The sequence below is a fragment of the Struthio camelus genome, chromosome 20 (assembly GCF_040807025.1).
Source record: "Struthio camelus isolate bStrCam1 chromosome 20, bStrCam1.hap1, whole genome shotgun sequence".
Lineage (NCBI taxonomy): Eukaryota > Metazoa > Chordata > Aves > Struthioniformes > Struthionidae > Struthio > Struthio camelus.
The window spans coordinates 2,983,877-3,000,628 of record NC_090961.1 but is presented as its reverse complement, the minus strand read 5'-3'; the positions used below and the strand labels follow the sequence as shown (position 1 = coordinate 3,000,628).

Genomic DNA, 16,752 nt, shown 5'->3' with positions numbered 1-16,752 from the left:
CAAATTTAATCAAAGGAATAAGAAATAGGAGCGAAAGAACAAGTATACAAAAAGTACATATGCAGTAGGCTAAACATTTCAATTCAATTTACCTTTTACACTGACGCTTCTATCAATTTTTGTTTTGGGCACCAGATTTAGCGGGATTTTATATCGAAATTCTTGTCGTCTCTTGATTAAACCTATAATGGAAAACGTACAGACAGCATATAGCATGATCTAAATCAATACAGGATTCAGATGTAATAGCCAGATTTAAAGACCATAATTATCTGACAAATCAGCAACAAAAATACCAATGATAACGTGAAAACTAGAAATACGCCCAAATGCACACGCAAATGATATCAACTATTGAAAAAAAATCAGATCCAAACACTTATTAATCTTTCTTTGTCGTTCCTGTTAAGAAAATATATGATCTTGACCTAGAGTTTGTGGCTTCAGATTTACCTCTGGTCAAACGAGAACATATTCTATTTTCACTACAAAAATTGACTTGCCAACTGGTTTTCAAGCTCACTGAGAAAACCAAATCTTCATATCATACTAAAAAATATATTTAAAAATTCCTTTAAGAATTGAACTGAACTATTTTTGAAAGACTAGCTATTTTGAGATGGATTTTTTTAGTCTATGAAAGGACAAGAAATCCACAGGAAGGACATATGAAAGGATATATGTCAGGAAGGAGAACTGCTGCTTTTTGTTATTACTGAAAAGGTGATTGTCATAACTGCATGAAACAAAAAAAATGAAAACATTAACAAAGCAGATGAGGTACACGAATAATCAATTCTCATACCATAAACTCCTTGCGGATCCAAAGTAAAACCTGCATGACGTTCTCTCTTAATGCCTTCTGGCTGAAATCATTGAGAAGGAAGAGGTAAGAAGAAATTGGAGACACTTCTGTTTAATCAAACATATAAGCTGAAGCAACAGTTTAAAATCATAGCATCGTACTTAGCCCTATATATCCTTTTCTATAGATCAGTTTTACTTTACTCATCTACATTTATTTTATGTACATTTAGCTAGTGCTATAGCTCCCAAAATCTTAAATAAAATTGAACAAAAAGATTTAAATAAAAGCTTAGGAAAATACAAAAATTTATGAAAAGATAAAGTTACAAAAAATATAAAATTATTTTTAAAAGTATCTTTCCATGAAGTGAGTTTAAGCAGTTGAAAACTCATGAGTAACTTAGAATAAAGTATTTTATTTGCTTATTAAGATATATATATATACACACATATATATATATCATTCTGAAAATTCTCATATGTAAGGGTTAAAAATATAAGCACTTCAATACCCAATCATGCATTTTTTAAACTTCATATGCCCTAATGAAGTCAATGCTATCACATGATAGCTGGGAATCTGATAATATTAAAATAAAAACATAAATATTGTTTTATTTCATATATTTTGTACTTCTTGTGACTGAATCAATATGAAATTCCAAAACATTCTAAACATTTTGATTTTTTTTTTTTTCTTACCATTACACGTAACGTTTTAACTACAGTTTCACTATTCCGGGCAGTTAGCAGTGTAAAGTTGATCGTATGAAGACCTAATTCCAAAGGAAGTATTCTGAATGCAATTGGTAATGAAGAACCGCCTTGTAGATACTTAAAATTACAATCGTGTATCATCGCTCCAGTAGTTGAGGTTTTTTCTCCAAAAGAACAGATTCCATCTCCAGCTGCTATTTTAACACAGATCTGAAATATTGAAAGATTTTAAATGTTCACTTCCATGACATGCACTACACCAGAAAAATATTAAATCCATTGAACTATTATAATGAACATTCTATTACTGTAATACTTTTTTTCTGTTTAAAATGGGCAAGTGTTACTAGCTTTGGAATTGCTGTTACTTGCACTAGAGACACACTAACAAATGATCACTAGCAAGACCAAGGAACCACTGTACTAGTCATCATACAGACACCTTTGCATACTTTTCTTTGAAAATTTTCAGTAATTAATTTGCATTTCCATAGAAATACTGCTTTCTTATTAAATCCCTAGACAAAGTAATTTACTAGTTCTGGAGCAGGTCAGTCCCAAAATCCCATCTTTTCTTTTGGCATGTTGCCCGAACATTTGGAATAGAAGAACTGTGTCTTAACCTTTCCCTACTTCTGTTGCATCAGGTTCAAAGTTGCAAGGCAAGAGCATGGCAACGCTGTAATCAGCAGCATGGCTGGAGGTGAAACTTATAACGATTGCTTTTCATTCTTACATACTTATTTAGACTATAGCTCGCTGAAGTATCAGAGAAATCTGATCCATTTATACTGAATGCTCGCAGAGAAAATGCCTTTTCAGGTAATTATTTTAATATTTCTACAGAGCTCACCAATGCCACAAATTACCTTAATTGTAGAATCTCCATGATTATAAATCGATCCTTTTAACTCAATTTGTTCTCCTCTCACCACAGAATAAGGAATATAAACGCTCAAGAAGATATCTTTTAAAACTTGCACTTCCAGAGGCTTCGCAACACATATACCTAAGAAAATGAAAAACAGAGAAGTACACTATCTCACCCACTACTCTGATAAACAAGTCTGAAAAACTCTTCATATCCTTGCCGCCTTTACTGATGGCTTATCAGTTTTCAAAAGGTATTTTGAAATTGTTCAGCTTTTTCAAAGGTGACCAGGCTCTTATATCCTGTTCCAAGTTACTATCTGCCACTCTTCTAACGTACTCGCTGACATGCCAGTTTATTGGGCTTCTGCTCCTTCCTAAACCTAGAAGCAACTCTTCTGTTTGGACTACCGTATCTACCAGAAACTCTTTCTTCCATTCCTCAAGCCCCTAAGCTATTGATTGCAGAATACTGTAAAGTAGTGCCCGGGAAGAGTCACTGAGTATTTGTGCTGTTCTTATTCTCCTCCTAGTCATGTATTATGGGCCACTATCAAAGATAAAATACTAGGCTAGACAAACCTTTGTTTTGCCCAGTAAAGCCATTCTTACATTCATAACAACAAATTAAATCATTTCCTTTCCATAAAAAGATATTCTGATGTTTTACTTTCCTGATTAACAACCAGAAAAATAATAAAAAAATATATTTTAGAACATAAATGGCAATGGAAAAGAGAAGACCTGCAAAATTCAAACAGAAAAGCTCGCTCCCTAATTCTCTGGCTACAGCCTAATTTGGTTACAGTACCTACCTTTATCAGATATGCCAACACCTTGTACTTCCCAGGTAGTCAGTGAATCAGGCAGAGTGATAGACAGAGTCTTTGACCTGTGTTCAGAAGTGTTTTTTTCTTTTACTGTTAGTACATTTATACATTATCAATAGTCATTTGTTAACACCAACAACCAATCAACAGAAAAAGAGTATGTGCCCAGAGCAACTCCTATATCCAAGACAGACTCAGACAAGATAACTGATGACATAACATATTTGGAGAACTGGATCTCTGGATTTTTGTTTGCGTAAGTTTGTTTTTGGCTGACTTTTTTGGTGTTTAACAAGGTCAAAAACGAAAGGAAAGATGACCTAGAGGCACCAGACAGCTTTTCCTGCATACCGGACAACATGGTATAAACAGCATGCCTGTACAAGACCACATTTTAGCACACGTCACAGCAGGTACAATTAAGGTCACCCAGGTTACCTCAATTTTAGCATTTTCTAAAAAAAAAACTGATGACTTAGTCGAATGTTAGTAACTGACTGAGAAAGCAGTACCTTGGAGAAACTTGGTGAACTTCCCATAACCAGCTTTCAGGGAAATAACTTCGTACGTCTACTTCATCCAATTCCAAACCAGCCTCAAAATCTGAAGGTAAATAAAGCAAGTAAAAAACCTGCCAACAGCCTTCTGCCAAGGGCTTCAAAATCATCATCCTTTCTGTGATACTAAATCCTGCCTATTTGCCTTAGGTTATTCCTAATTAAAGAAAAAAGATATCTAAAGATCCTCATCAAAAAACTTGTGTTTTCCAGTCTCAACCAGAATAAAGAATTGCTCTCCTACCCCTCTTAGGGGTATTCAACCAAGATCTTTGGAGACCGGCAAAATTCTTTCCTGACGTTACACAGAGGGGTTAATAGATTAACAAAGCTATCACTTCTACATATTTCCATGCTCTACATGAGGCATTTCATCACATGTCCACCCAAGAGTTAGAACTCTGGTACTTACGCATTCTTGCCAATATCAGGAGCTTATTAGGTTCTGATTCCCGCAGGCGGTTTGCAAATTCACAGCAATCTCTGAATGCCGAAATGCACTTTTCACCACTCCGAATTCGTCGAGCTCTGTCACTGCAAGTCTCACTGACTGGATATGCTTTTACTCCAGCCATACAACATTTTCGAATTTCTGGATGTTTATATTTGGATGCTGAAATAATAAAATAAATTATCCAATCCCTTCCTTGAGATGAAACTTACACTTTAAAATACATCTTGACTAGTTATATTGAAATTGTTTTTAAAACTTGCAGAATTTCAATGAAGGCATAGATAGCTTGGATGAACATAAACTTGTAATTTTTAAAATACCGGTGACAAATCCTTAACCGTCTAAATATCTTTCTATTATCTATTTTATATTTTTAATTCAGAATAGTAGTGGAGTTTTATTACACTTCAAAACTTAAAAGACAAACGTTCTTCTGACAGGCTTGGTCTCTGGCAGGCTGTCACTGGGAAAGAATGCCATATAGTAGTACTGTGAGGTTGTGGGCTATGCCTCTTTCAGAAGAGGAACTTAAAATTATGCTAAATTTTAAGTATATGCTTAAATCTCAGCGACTTCAAATTAAGCATACAACTAAGAGGCTTTATAAATTGGGTCCTCTACAGTGTCATCTTCCATATTTGTCAATCTCTCTCTCTCAGCTACATTAAGTGAATGCAGCAATAATTAATAGTAGTAAGTAAACACTTAGAATCTTGATTTCTAAGGGACATGATCTTTTTTCATAATTACATATTTAAATAGAATTTTTAAGCACCTTCCTGGAGTATCCGTTCCTTGAAATCAGACCGTTTAGTTCTCAAAATTTCATTGCAAGTTTCATCTGTTAAAAAAAAAATTATATAAAAGCTGTAATGGTTTTGTAATAGCATAACTTTAAAATAATTGTATAGATATCACATTCTATATGGGAGTTATTTTTCATTCACTATTTTAATTATTAAAAAATTATGCTCATTTCAATTACAATAACTGATCCACAAGCCGGGGTGTTTCCCTCCCTCAAAATCGTATTTCTTAGTATACGTGTTCTCTATTCATTTTATTAAGTTCCAATACCATTACTGTGAGCCACAACAGAACGCTTTAGAAAAGAAAATCTGCAATTTCATGCTTAAGAAGTACATAATATACCTGCTACATTTGAATCGTCAGCATTTGCATTAGTTAAAAACGTAAGCCCAGCCATTCGAAATACGTCAATGTTGTTCCGTCCTCCTCCAGCACCACATCCAAGGTCACTCTTTTCCAAATATAGCATTATCTGAGGAAAAAGCACATCAGCAGCTAATTACAATGTAGACAACATTATATGACAAACAAGAGAATTACAGATTTGCAAAAAGGCCATTTTGGTCTGGCAGATGTTTCCACAACACACCAAAATGTACCATTTTGTGACACTTTAGCTAATTCAAGCACCAGAACCAACACAGACACTTTGCTGCGGCACAAAGCTGAGCTAACAAGTCACGTTGTTGAATCAGGTAGAAATGCTTTGCTCATGTGGCTGTAACACATCTAAAACTCAAACTAGCTTGTTTAAAACTAACTCAGCTATTTTTACCCAGCACTGAACAGGGCTATAAAACAGATTCAAATGATACAAGGTTGGTGCAAAACTACTTTCCTATTCTTCTCCTACATATATTGTATCTGATTGTTCTGAAGTATTGAAGAACTGCAACATTTTATCACAAGAATGGGCTACTTTCAGTGAGGGATAGCATTCATACTTTATGTACATACACAAATTTATGTAAAATGCTGCAAAGACTGAAAAACTCCATAATCCACTGAACATGACAGCTTTTGCCATACCTTTCTACCAGTATGCCTTAAAAATATAATCTGAAAAGATTATAGGAAGTACTAAGAAGTACTCATGCTTCTTTGAACCAGGAGCTCTCTAATACTGTAGCCTATTATCGGCCAAGTCTGAATGGTTCTGGTGAGACTGCCTGGATCTGGCTTTAAAACCACAGCGTACTTTTTCTGGAAATCAATACATCACAAATGAATCCTTTTCATTGTTCTTTAACTGCTAGATTTAAACTAGCAACTTTTATCCTGAATTGAATTGCTCTTTTTCCTATTTTCAGGCTTATTGAATGCATGAACCATAATAACAATTAAGAATATGAGCATGAAACAAAATAGCAATTTATTTTGCTTTTGAAGCTACTACTTAACTTTTTCCATAGCTCTCTTTCCTCTTCCTGTGACTCCGTAAACTGCTTTGTCAATAGATGACAAAGCAACAAAGGAACTGAACTGTGTTTTCATGCTAAGTGATGCAACTTCTCCTGGCTTCAGTACCTGTTTGCTTGATAGCAGCTTAATCTATAAGTTGAAAACAAATATTGTCATTTTAAAAGCATACTGTTCCAAAACAAATGCATCTTAAGGTGGACACCTTAACGTGCTAGGGAAACGTTAAAGAACTTGAGTAATTCCAGGTAAAAATCTCATCATAAAATGAGTGCACACCTACAAGTTTTAGTGTGCATTTTACTACTCACATCAAGACTATTCCCACACTTCTGCTCTACGTTCATCCAAACTGAATCAGCTACTAACTCAGCAGTTTCTTCTCCCATGACAATATAGTAAACAATAAGACGGGCTGAAGGAACCATTTCTTGGGTTATCTGAAAACTTAGATGCTGATACTCCAAATCCTTAATTCTCTCTTGAGTTCCAAAGCTTATTATCTTCCCTTTTGACATGATCTACAACAGAAAGATGCAGAATAAAAAAGTTAAATTGTATATTGAATTGAATATGCGTCTTACATATGATTCAGTACACAGGAAAATGCATCTGGGTGGGATCAGTGTGTCTAGTTCAAGGCAAGGGGACTCTGTCCTTCATCCCCTAAAAAGAAGCACTGGTAACAAGTAATTAATACAGGGCTGACCAATATTTTCACATAGGGACTGATTTCTCCCTCTTTTTTTCCCCACTTTTTAAGTCATTACTCATGTCAGCATCTCGTATGACAGAAGCAGCACAGAAAGACTGAATAGTTATCTGAACTGCACATATTTAATGCTGAGGATAGCTCTGGATTGTGGAAGTTCTTCATCCTGGATCATTTATTAAACCACAATACAATATTTCATATAGAAACATTACTTACCAAATTACTTACCAAATAGCTGTAGTGATGTATTTTATGAATATAGTGACTACGTGGGTATATGTTAATATTTATGAAATCGCCTACTTGCAGTATTTTGTGGTTTGAAGCCCAGTCAATATACAGATAACTCTGACTTAATGATGAATAAGCTTTTGCTTCATAGGTTTTAGTTGCCTGGTTTTCATCTGAAAGACTTGGATCCGCAGTTCTAACCTAAAAATACATGAATATCTGAAAAAGTTTTGTAGTAAGGAGGAAATAAAAACTAGGTGTCCTGACTTCCGAACAGCTTAAGTATAAAATTGCGTTTCAAAAACCACATTAGCACAATATTAAAAATGTTCTGTAATATATTATTCGGCAGGATTAGTAAAAGAAAAGCCAACTCAAGGCTTTCATGTTTTCTTTAATAAAAAGACCTATAACATCAAGTCAAATTAAAATGTTAGTATAAAAATTGAACATAAATAAATAGAGCAGATAAGGTCAATAATATTCCTCTCTACATAGTGAGAAAAGTACTTTCAGAGATTTTATTCTTACACAATTCATTTAGACTCTGTATTTAAAAATATTAAGAAATAATGTGACAAATTAGGATATCTATTTACATTTGCTTTTTTCTTATTTTCAGCAAAAAGTTTGTTTTAGAACAATTTAATCTACAAGTAATGTTTCATTACAGCACTTACATATCGTAACTTTGATCCATCTCTAAGTTTAGAAACTACTAATTTTTGAGTGCAAAATCTTCCCATCAGTGCTGTTCATTGGCAAAATTACACAATTAAACCATTTAAGAAATAAATTAATGGGAGAATTTAACTCACTTGAAACTCTAACATTTTGTTATCAGATGGGATATTAACAACAAATAAAGCAGTTCCATCATTCACACTTGTTTTTCTTCTCCCAGACTCTGAACCCTTAGGTATCAGCTCAGTTTCATCCATTTGCTCGCTAAATGATTTTGCGGTGACGGTTATGGGGAGGTTTCCAACAAAGTGATCTACTGTATCTTTTACCTGCACCTGTTAATTGGAATACAGAAATTTTCTTATGGGAATGGCAGCATTTTTCAAGCAAAAATATGATAAAGGACACCACTGTTAGTAACATTTTCTCTAGTTGCTAAACTTTAACAATAGCAAATGAAAAAAATGTAAATAGGTAAATGAAATTAAAAGCATGCTAAGGGTAGACAGACAGGCTTGTGGTAATATATGCAAAGAAAAACAAGTCTTCTGCATTATAGGTTATATGTTAAAACATGCAATGATATTGCTTATGTTAACTAACCTTAATGAAGAATGGAAGTCCAGGCTTCACGAAGAGAGGTGTGGCAACCAAGTTCAGTTTGTAAGGCGATACAGCATACTTGACTGCATCAAATTCTGCTTCACCATGAAGGCCACCTAATGAAATATTATGACCCTTTTAACAAGTACATCCTAGGGCCTGTATTTTCTCCACTTGCCTTCAAAGGGCAAGCTGAAAATGATAATGTAATGATAATACATGTAATATATAAATATAAATAATATATTGTAATATAGGTAACAGACGTACTTATACATAATATACATACAGTAATAAGAATAACTTATTTGTTACAGTGAAGTCTTCGCACCTAACGATCCAACTCTTAACAGTGAAAACAAAAAGCAAAGAAGTTTAACCCTTACACATTTTAACATTGATGAATGAGCTCTTTTTCCCTAAAAGCTTTTGGAAGAAGGATTTCTGAATACTAAAGGAAGTCTGAAACTAAGAACATTACCTATATAGTTTTGTTTTCATGTGCATATACAAAAAATCAGCTAAAAAACAACTTACCCATGGACTCCAGCACTGATGCTGCAATATATAAGCGTGACCCATCCAACTCTTCTAGACTTTGAAATCCCATTAAACTAACTGCTTTTTTACTGTTAAAATTGATGTCAACAACTCCATTTACAATCTGGAAATGAAATAAAAATAATTAGCTTATAGTCAATAATTCAGAAATAATCTACACCGTAAGTAAATTCTACCTTAAATGTCTTTCTGTTCAATATCTATTTTCAGAGGAACCCAAAGGCAGAGATGTTGCAATGGAGAAGAATTTGTTGTTCCCTTGAATTACTGATAATTAATCAGCCAATGCCACACGTTGCATGGTCTGCATGCAGGCCCAACAAGAGGTAGAAACACAGATATCTCTTTGCTAATTCAGGAAAGATAATGCCTTTCATCATTCTTGAATGACTAAATCAAAGAGGCCAGACTAAAGGAGAGAAAGAGAACTGGTAGAGAACAGACCCCCCCCCCCATAATACATCGATCTAATTTCAAACTGTCTGTCTACTACCATGATGCAGTATTACAACATTTATCCTGTGTTTGATTTCTTTTGCTTATGCTGTAATAGATAGAGTAAAAATTATTTCACGGAAATTTCAGCCATTGTTTACTCGAGGAAAATAATTGTGTCAGACTGAAATTATATTCTAGCTGAGGGGCTGCCTCTGAGTTTCAATCCAAAGTAAGTTTCTATGTCCATGATAATAGGATTACAAAGCAAAAGTTGACACTGAATAGCTGTCAACGTAAACTAGAAGTTGCAACCCATTGTCATTGAATTTGATGGGAAAACTTCAGCGGAATCGGATCCTAAAGAGGCGGGGCTTGTTTTTTCTTACCTTAGTTACATGCATAGCACGAGGCATCATTTTTTTTTCAGTTTCTTCAATTATTCCAAAACGAATAAAAACATCAGCACTTGCAACCTTTTTATTATAAAAATAGCTGGGAACAAAATAAAAATAGAAATGCTTTTAATATTACCATTCTAATGGCTTCAGCAAAACATTAATTTCCATAAGAGGAGTCATTTCCTAGGCAAGGAATAGAAAGTAAAATTCTATGTAGCTTCAAACACTTCTGTTGAAAAAAAAAAAATCGTCTTGGTAAGAATTTAAAAAGAAAAGGTTCACCTAGTTCTCTTACAAAGCAGAAAGGATTGTGATGATAGGACTTCCTGAGGAAGTAAAAGAGGAAAACTTCTGGACACAAGACATTTGCTCTTGAGTTAAAAGAAGATGTACATAGAAATCAAATCCCAGCTTCCTTACCTAGCTCTCACAGTAATCCTGAAGTTCTCAAATGTCTCAGAGCTAATAAAGTTATTTTCTGGCTCTATGATGACGGAAAAGCTTGGCATTGCTAAAAATTGAGTAGAAAATAAAGCAACTTAGATTTATTTTTAAATATTAAGCTGCAGCTACTCAGAAAGATGCCACTGTATATGCTTCAAAGAATCATGTCAGTTTCAAGTGATTGGAATTATATATTACAGCCCCAAAATAAAACTGTCAGTTTGTCCACAGTGAAGCACAAGTCATAAAAGCCCTGAGCTATCTGCAGCTAACCCTGCTCCAGATTTTGCAACGGTGCAGCCATGTCAAGATGATCCAGCATACAGAAGAATAACTCCATTTAGAGGCAAGTTGTATTAACACAGTCTAATAGCGATATGACTAATTAGCTTGAACCGATGTTGCCACATGGCACTACGCTGCATTCCACAGTTGTATCAGAAAGCCAGGTGCTAGTCCAGGCATTTCTGAGTATATTACTATATTTCCATAGTATAACTATCCTTATTGTGGGCACACATTACCATATTCCTTAACTTCAAATTTTGCAACAGCTGAGGTTATGAAATTCTTCTTATACTTGGCTTCAATCCTCCAAATTCCATACCTACAAAGAGTCAACAATCACAATATTAATTTTGAAGATGGAAATTAAGTTACTTAACAATATTTCATGCTAATAATTATTTAGAGAAAAAAAGTCTGTACTAAGTTTTCATACATGTTCACATCTATTTTGAGAAGATTCTGCCAGATATTTTAAATTAAATGGTCTGAGAATTATTTTAAAGGGTTGATATAAATTTGAAAAGACTATGCCATTATTTATATTGTGACTATCATCAGAAGTTTTGTTTAATGGTTGCAAGCATAGTCTCATTCTGAAGCTTGTAAAGGTAACTGGGATTGTTAAGAAGTTATTTGTTATAATCTTTCACTTGCCTGCTGTCACCCCTGAGATGAGACAAATGCCCATTTGGGGTTCCAAATCTGTTTCAATGCAGTCATGAGGGTTATTATGCATCACCTACACTATTTAAGATAATTTGGATGATTTTTCTCTGCAACTAGAAGCACTCAAAAGGCACTTGTTTCATTTCAAATTGGTTTACCTAAACCGATACAACTTACACCTGCAGAGCTTCTCTAAACGCGTATATCACTATCCTACCATTCAAAGGAACTTGATCTAGCTTGCTTTAATTTACATACTACAACCATTCCATCTTTGTTAGCTTTTTAACATAGTAACATTTGTTTGATGTAAATGAAAAGTTCATCCTTTTTCCCTGGCCCCAGGGTACGAGCAATTGCCAATCATTCGATTAAATGACAGCCTGTTAACTTGATGCAATTAGCACATTTATAAATAATTTAGAAATTCAAAAAAAAAAAAGCAAATAAGTTTATGATAAAGAAACATTTAGTGTTCAAGCTGGATCAAAGAACATACAGTAACTTGACATATGTCTACTATAAAAAGATATTTTAAGCATGTTAGTTAACTTCTTGCATAGACAATTAAAGTTCTAGCTCTCACATGCAGTATCTTGTGCTTACAAAGAAAGCGAGTCCCCCAGTGTACCACCATCTCAAATGATGTAAAACAAACCAACAAAGCTCTACTAACAAAACTTTGTACTATGGCCTAAAACAACTGGTTTATAGTGACTGAATCTACCAGAAAGGTCATCCTGAGTGAAGACCATGTTAACCTATAAGCAATCAGATCCTAACGGAGAGAGCAGGTACACATATCTACACTGAAAACATATTTGTAACATGTATTAGTCAAGACAATGCTCCTAAGGACTCACGCAGACTTCCATTAGGGCCCTTCCCTCTAACTGGAGCATGGAAGCATGACTGCAAATCACATAAATTAGTTATAGAAAACCAGTTCCTACAATCTTTCGGCTTTATGGCACTACAATTAAAACTACGCAAGTTTCCTGTTAAGACACACTCAGGTTCAACAGGGATACAGAATTAATTCTTACACTGATTGAATTATTGTTCAATTTCCTAATGGAAAGCATATCAGTCAATAAGCATTTTTAAGTGCCTGCTAGTGTCCTTCCGCCACGCCAGTGAATCTTCAGCACCCTCTCAAGGCTAAAAGGAGAACTGAAGACACATTTATTTTGTATGCTGCTGTTAATGGAAAAACGCTGGTTATTTGTATGAATATAGACATTTTCATTCCTTGAAATCAATATATCTTTTATACTGTTTCCATCTCTACAATAGAGCATTTTTTTAATTTTCCTCTTCAATTGAGTATGACAAACCTATCACTAACTGTTCTCTAATTTCAGTTTTATGATCAGTATTTTCACTTACTACGTCTCCTCACTTTCTCTCGTTACTGTGAGCCCATTCCATATATTTGAAAATACAGGCAGCAGGCTTCCTATCTGGATCGAGGAGACAAATGTTGGTTTGGAAGTCAACTAAAAGGAGAACACCTGATCATAAGTTCCTTATTGGTACTACGGTTACACATTATGCCAAATGCTAGAAATCTCAAAGTTTCAAACAAGTTATGCATATTCTGTGCATCAGCAAGAGACACTCTGACAGCCTTTAAGAAAAGGCAGTGTTATCTTAACTATTCACAAAAGGCACTAAATAAATCTACTTAGGATTAGAAGGAATCTTGAAGTCAGGAAAAGAAACTATTCCAGTAAAATCATCTTCTTCTGTAATATCCACTTTTACTCCATCAGGATCCTTTAAATCATAACAGAAAAGAATCAGAAGTTACAGATCATTCTTACCAAAAGGAAAATCTTCATTTAGTGATTTTAGTCACAGCCCGGCCACAAAATATTTTTTCTAAGAGTTTTGCCCATTTCACAGCACCAAGACAAACATTTTTAGAAACAATTTTGACTCTGAAATTCTGATAAAACATTTTACTGAGGTTCCAATAACTAAAGGCAATTACTACACATTGCTTAACATCGCTAGAAAGTAACTGCAATAACAACTCTATCATTAAGGCTAAAAAAATATAGTAAAGGAATTACTGATTTTTTTTGTATCTTAAATGACATAAATAACAATATGTAAATCATATACGATAAAAAAAAAATTCCCTCACAAATCCTTTCCCTAGATATAAAAGGTAATTCATATTTTTCCCATTCTGTAACAACTTGTGAGCTAGAACTTGGAAAGCTCTCCCCAGCTGTGTAAAGTCATTTTCAGATCTTTTAAAAGATGTCCAGTTGGCAAAAAAAAAAAAAAAAAAAAAGCAGTTATCTAAGAGTTTTATTAAACATCCACTGCAATACTGATATACTAACAATCTGCTTGTATTGTTTTTGTGAGCTATAGAATATCAATATTAAATTCATTTATAACGTACCACAAAAGTTAGGACAGTTTCTCGTCGAGCTGGCTGCAATTCTTCATTCAAAGAGTAAACTCTGACTTTCACTGTAAGAATCGTTACAATAAATTTCAAAGTCAAACTGTTACAGAGACAAAAAAAAAAACCCAAAAAACCAAAACCAACAACACCTTTATCCATACTACTTTCTTAAGTCTTTAGTATCTATAGAATGCCCTTGACCTTCTGTCAGCATGGTGTCTGAACAATAAACATCTATTAATGCTAGCAAGAACAACAACAAAAAATCCTGCACCAACACTCCTTCAGATTGAATCACAGTGCAAAATAAATTTTTACCATCACAATCTCAGCATATCACTTTCATGGGAAGAGAGCTTGTATACATGAAACCTATGACTCAATTACCATTATTTCTTCAATAATTTTTTTGCATATTCCTATTAAAATCTTTCACTCTTTGTGCCTCAGATTAATAATTTATGCTGTAGAGGGCAGGGACTGAGATGAGAGGATATTGGGAGAAGTGATTAATTTCTATAAAATGATCAAATCCCGCTGATTAAAAAATTAAATAGCAAGCAATGACAATACAACCTGACCAAAGCCTAAAGTACATTTAAATCCTAATCCTTCAGCAACGTCAACAGATTTTAAAAACCGACCAACAGCCAATAGGAATAAGCATTATTTTACCTGACTGATCGGGAGTATAAATAGGTTTGTCTGTCTGAATAAAGAGAAATCCATTCTCATAGGAAACCGGAATTTTTTTTAATCTGGTAAAATGTGGAGAAACAGCTTCCAAATACACATACTGGACTGAATTTTCTGTTCTTGGTAAATCTGCTGGTTGAAGCTGCGGGAGATGAAAGATATAGAATTTTAAGGAATAGTAAAATCTTTTTCAAGTACTTTTTCTCTAATATTTCTTGCTGAGAAGAGCATCTGAATAGGAATTCATATTCTGCTGTTAATTATTATTAAATTACAACATCATTATCCACCACAACAGCTTATTTTTGCTTACCACATAGAGAACCATGAGGAGCATTCAGATAAAAAGAGATATTTTGAAATATTGCATTTCATTTACTTCCAGAACTAAAATATCAAAGTGTAAAGCCCAGGATGCAGTTATAGGAGTACCATTTGTCAGGCTTCCATTCCTGCACATGATGAATCCTGGTCACACTGAAGTTACTGCTGTGGTTGGTAGTCAGGTGAAGCTGCTACCTTGATGCAAACAGAGGGCTGGGCAAGAAGTACTAACTGGGAGGCATCATCCCAAGTATAGCGTCAGTCCTCCGCTTTCAGTAAAAAACTGTTTAGCTGCCTGTGCTCTTTGCTTCAAGTTAATTGGTTAAATAAAGCTGTACTGTGAAATCTTGGCCCCTTTGGAGCTTGCTACTGACAAACAAGACCAAGTTTTGAATCACAGTTTAGTTACCACATCATCTTACTCCGAACCCTCAACTGACATATCGTGTCCAAATTCAACACTTCTCCATTCTCTCCCTTCTTATTGTTAAAGTGAAGTGAATATACTAATGCTTCTAAAATAGTTTAATTTTATGTTTAGGTTTGCTGCCACTCCACGACACTAATTTTATCCAATGCCATTTCAATTTCAGACAAACTATAGTGAAATAAACTACATGTGGCAGACTGAGAAATCAGGGCCCTAGGCTTCTCTTCCCGATTTAAATAACTGGAGACTCATCATCATGTTTTTTTGATGCTTATGACCAAATGGCAACAATAAAAACACAATGAGAAAAGCCTGAATTCCTTACTGTTAAAGTTACAGCATCCTGAAATTTTTTGGCTGGAATTAAAGAAATGTAGCCAGAAGAGTAAGTAACAAGCTTATCTGGAAAACTTCTTATGGCAATATTGACAGGAAATTCCTTCTCATAACCAAAAGCTTGAACTACGACTTTTTCAGATGCCCCAATTCGGAAGATCTTTGGTGCTGTAAGGACATATCTGTATATAAAATATAAAATAATAAAAGGGTAATGGAACTATACTTTTTCTTTTGTATTTATTACTTCCATTTATAATTGACTTATGCACACACTGTTAAAGCAAACAAGATAAAGATCTGGTCTAGTTATACTAGCAAACTAGTTAAAAACAATATAGTCCTAATTGGAACAGTTTTCATGAAAACTCTAAGGTACCATTACAAAATAATAGCTTAGGTAGGCTAATGTTTATGGATTTGATTCTGCAGACACATAAAGGCATACATAGTATGACAGCCTGTTCACATGGAAACAGTTATTACCTTTGCCAAATTAAACCCTGAAACACTAACCTCCAAACAGTAGTACACTTGTGCAATTTTCCCATCATCAAAGCTCTTACTGAAATCAATGAAGCTACTCACAATAAAGGCAATCATGAATACATTTTTGCAGGATTACTCTCATTTCTTTAGTACTTTATAAACTGAAGTATGCATTATTCCACCCAAGCCATAGACCAGGCTTTAGTACCTGAATGCTTAATAAACCCATCTAAAAATATCTATTTTATGTTGAATAAAATGTTTAGTACATGTGCATCTTCTTTTCCTGAAGTTCCAAAGGCACTTCAGATTGACTGCTTTCTATATACCATTATTGATAGATATAAGAATCCAAACAAGTGCCACTAAGTACAATTTGAAAAACTATATTTAAATAAGAGCTTTCATCAAACCCACAGCAAAGTATCTGTCGACAGAAAAAATAGCGAATACCAGCATTACTTCCTAACTTTTCTGCGAGTTTATCTTGTTGATACAGGCAGAATCCATGGCACATAAGGAGGTGAAGCTATCTTTCTTTGACAGCAAATATATTAATT

The 16,752-nt window shown here is 34.2% G+C and overlaps 1 protein-coding gene across 4 annotated transcripts in view; it reads right to left on the bottom strand.

Moving 5' to 3' along the window:
- Nucleotides 1-16,752, bottom strand: part of C5 (complement C5) — a 30,859-nt gene that overhangs the window by 13,700 nt on the left and 407 nt on the right. For 2 of the 4 annotated variants that reach the window (XM_009681048.2, XM_009681046.2), the window contains exons 2-23: nt 15,693-15,885; nt 14,593-14,755; nt 13,912-13,982; nt 13,180-13,271; nt 11,063-11,145; nt 10,515-10,605; nt 10,083-10,188; nt 9,235-9,361; nt 8,698-8,813; nt 8,229-8,429; nt 7,408-7,611; nt 6,776-6,985; nt 6,447-6,596; nt 5,388-5,517; nt 5,011-5,076; nt 4,194-4,394; nt 3,737-3,827; nt 3,210-3,286; nt 2,394-2,533; nt 1,510-1,734; nt 806-866; nt 93-182 (exon numbers count right to left, since the gene is read on the bottom strand). In XM_009681048.2, coding sequence (XP_009679343.2) covers nt 93-182; nt 806-866; nt 1,510-1,734; nt 2,394-2,533; nt 3,210-3,286; nt 3,737-3,827; nt 4,194-4,394; nt 5,011-5,076; nt 5,388-5,517; nt 6,447-6,596; nt 6,776-6,985; nt 7,408-7,611; nt 8,229-8,429; nt 8,698-8,813; nt 9,235-9,361; nt 10,083-10,188; nt 10,515-10,605; nt 11,063-11,145; nt 13,180-13,271; nt 13,912-13,982; nt 14,593-14,755; nt 15,693-15,885 — 2,888 coding nt within the window. Of the gene's footprint in view, nt 1-92; nt 183-805; nt 867-1,509; nt 1,735-2,393; nt 2,534-3,209; nt 3,287-3,736; nt 3,828-4,193; nt 4,395-5,010; nt 5,077-5,387; nt 5,518-6,446; nt 6,597-6,775; nt 6,986-7,407; nt 7,612-8,228; nt 8,430-8,697; nt 8,814-9,234; nt 9,362-10,082; nt 10,189-10,514; nt 10,606-11,062; nt 11,146-12,538; nt 12,650-12,881; nt 12,968-13,179; nt 13,272-13,911; nt 13,983-14,592; nt 14,756-15,692; nt 15,886-16,752 lie in introns of those variants that run through there. The other 2 variants (XM_009681049.2, XM_009681051.2) reach the window with 2 other exon arrangements.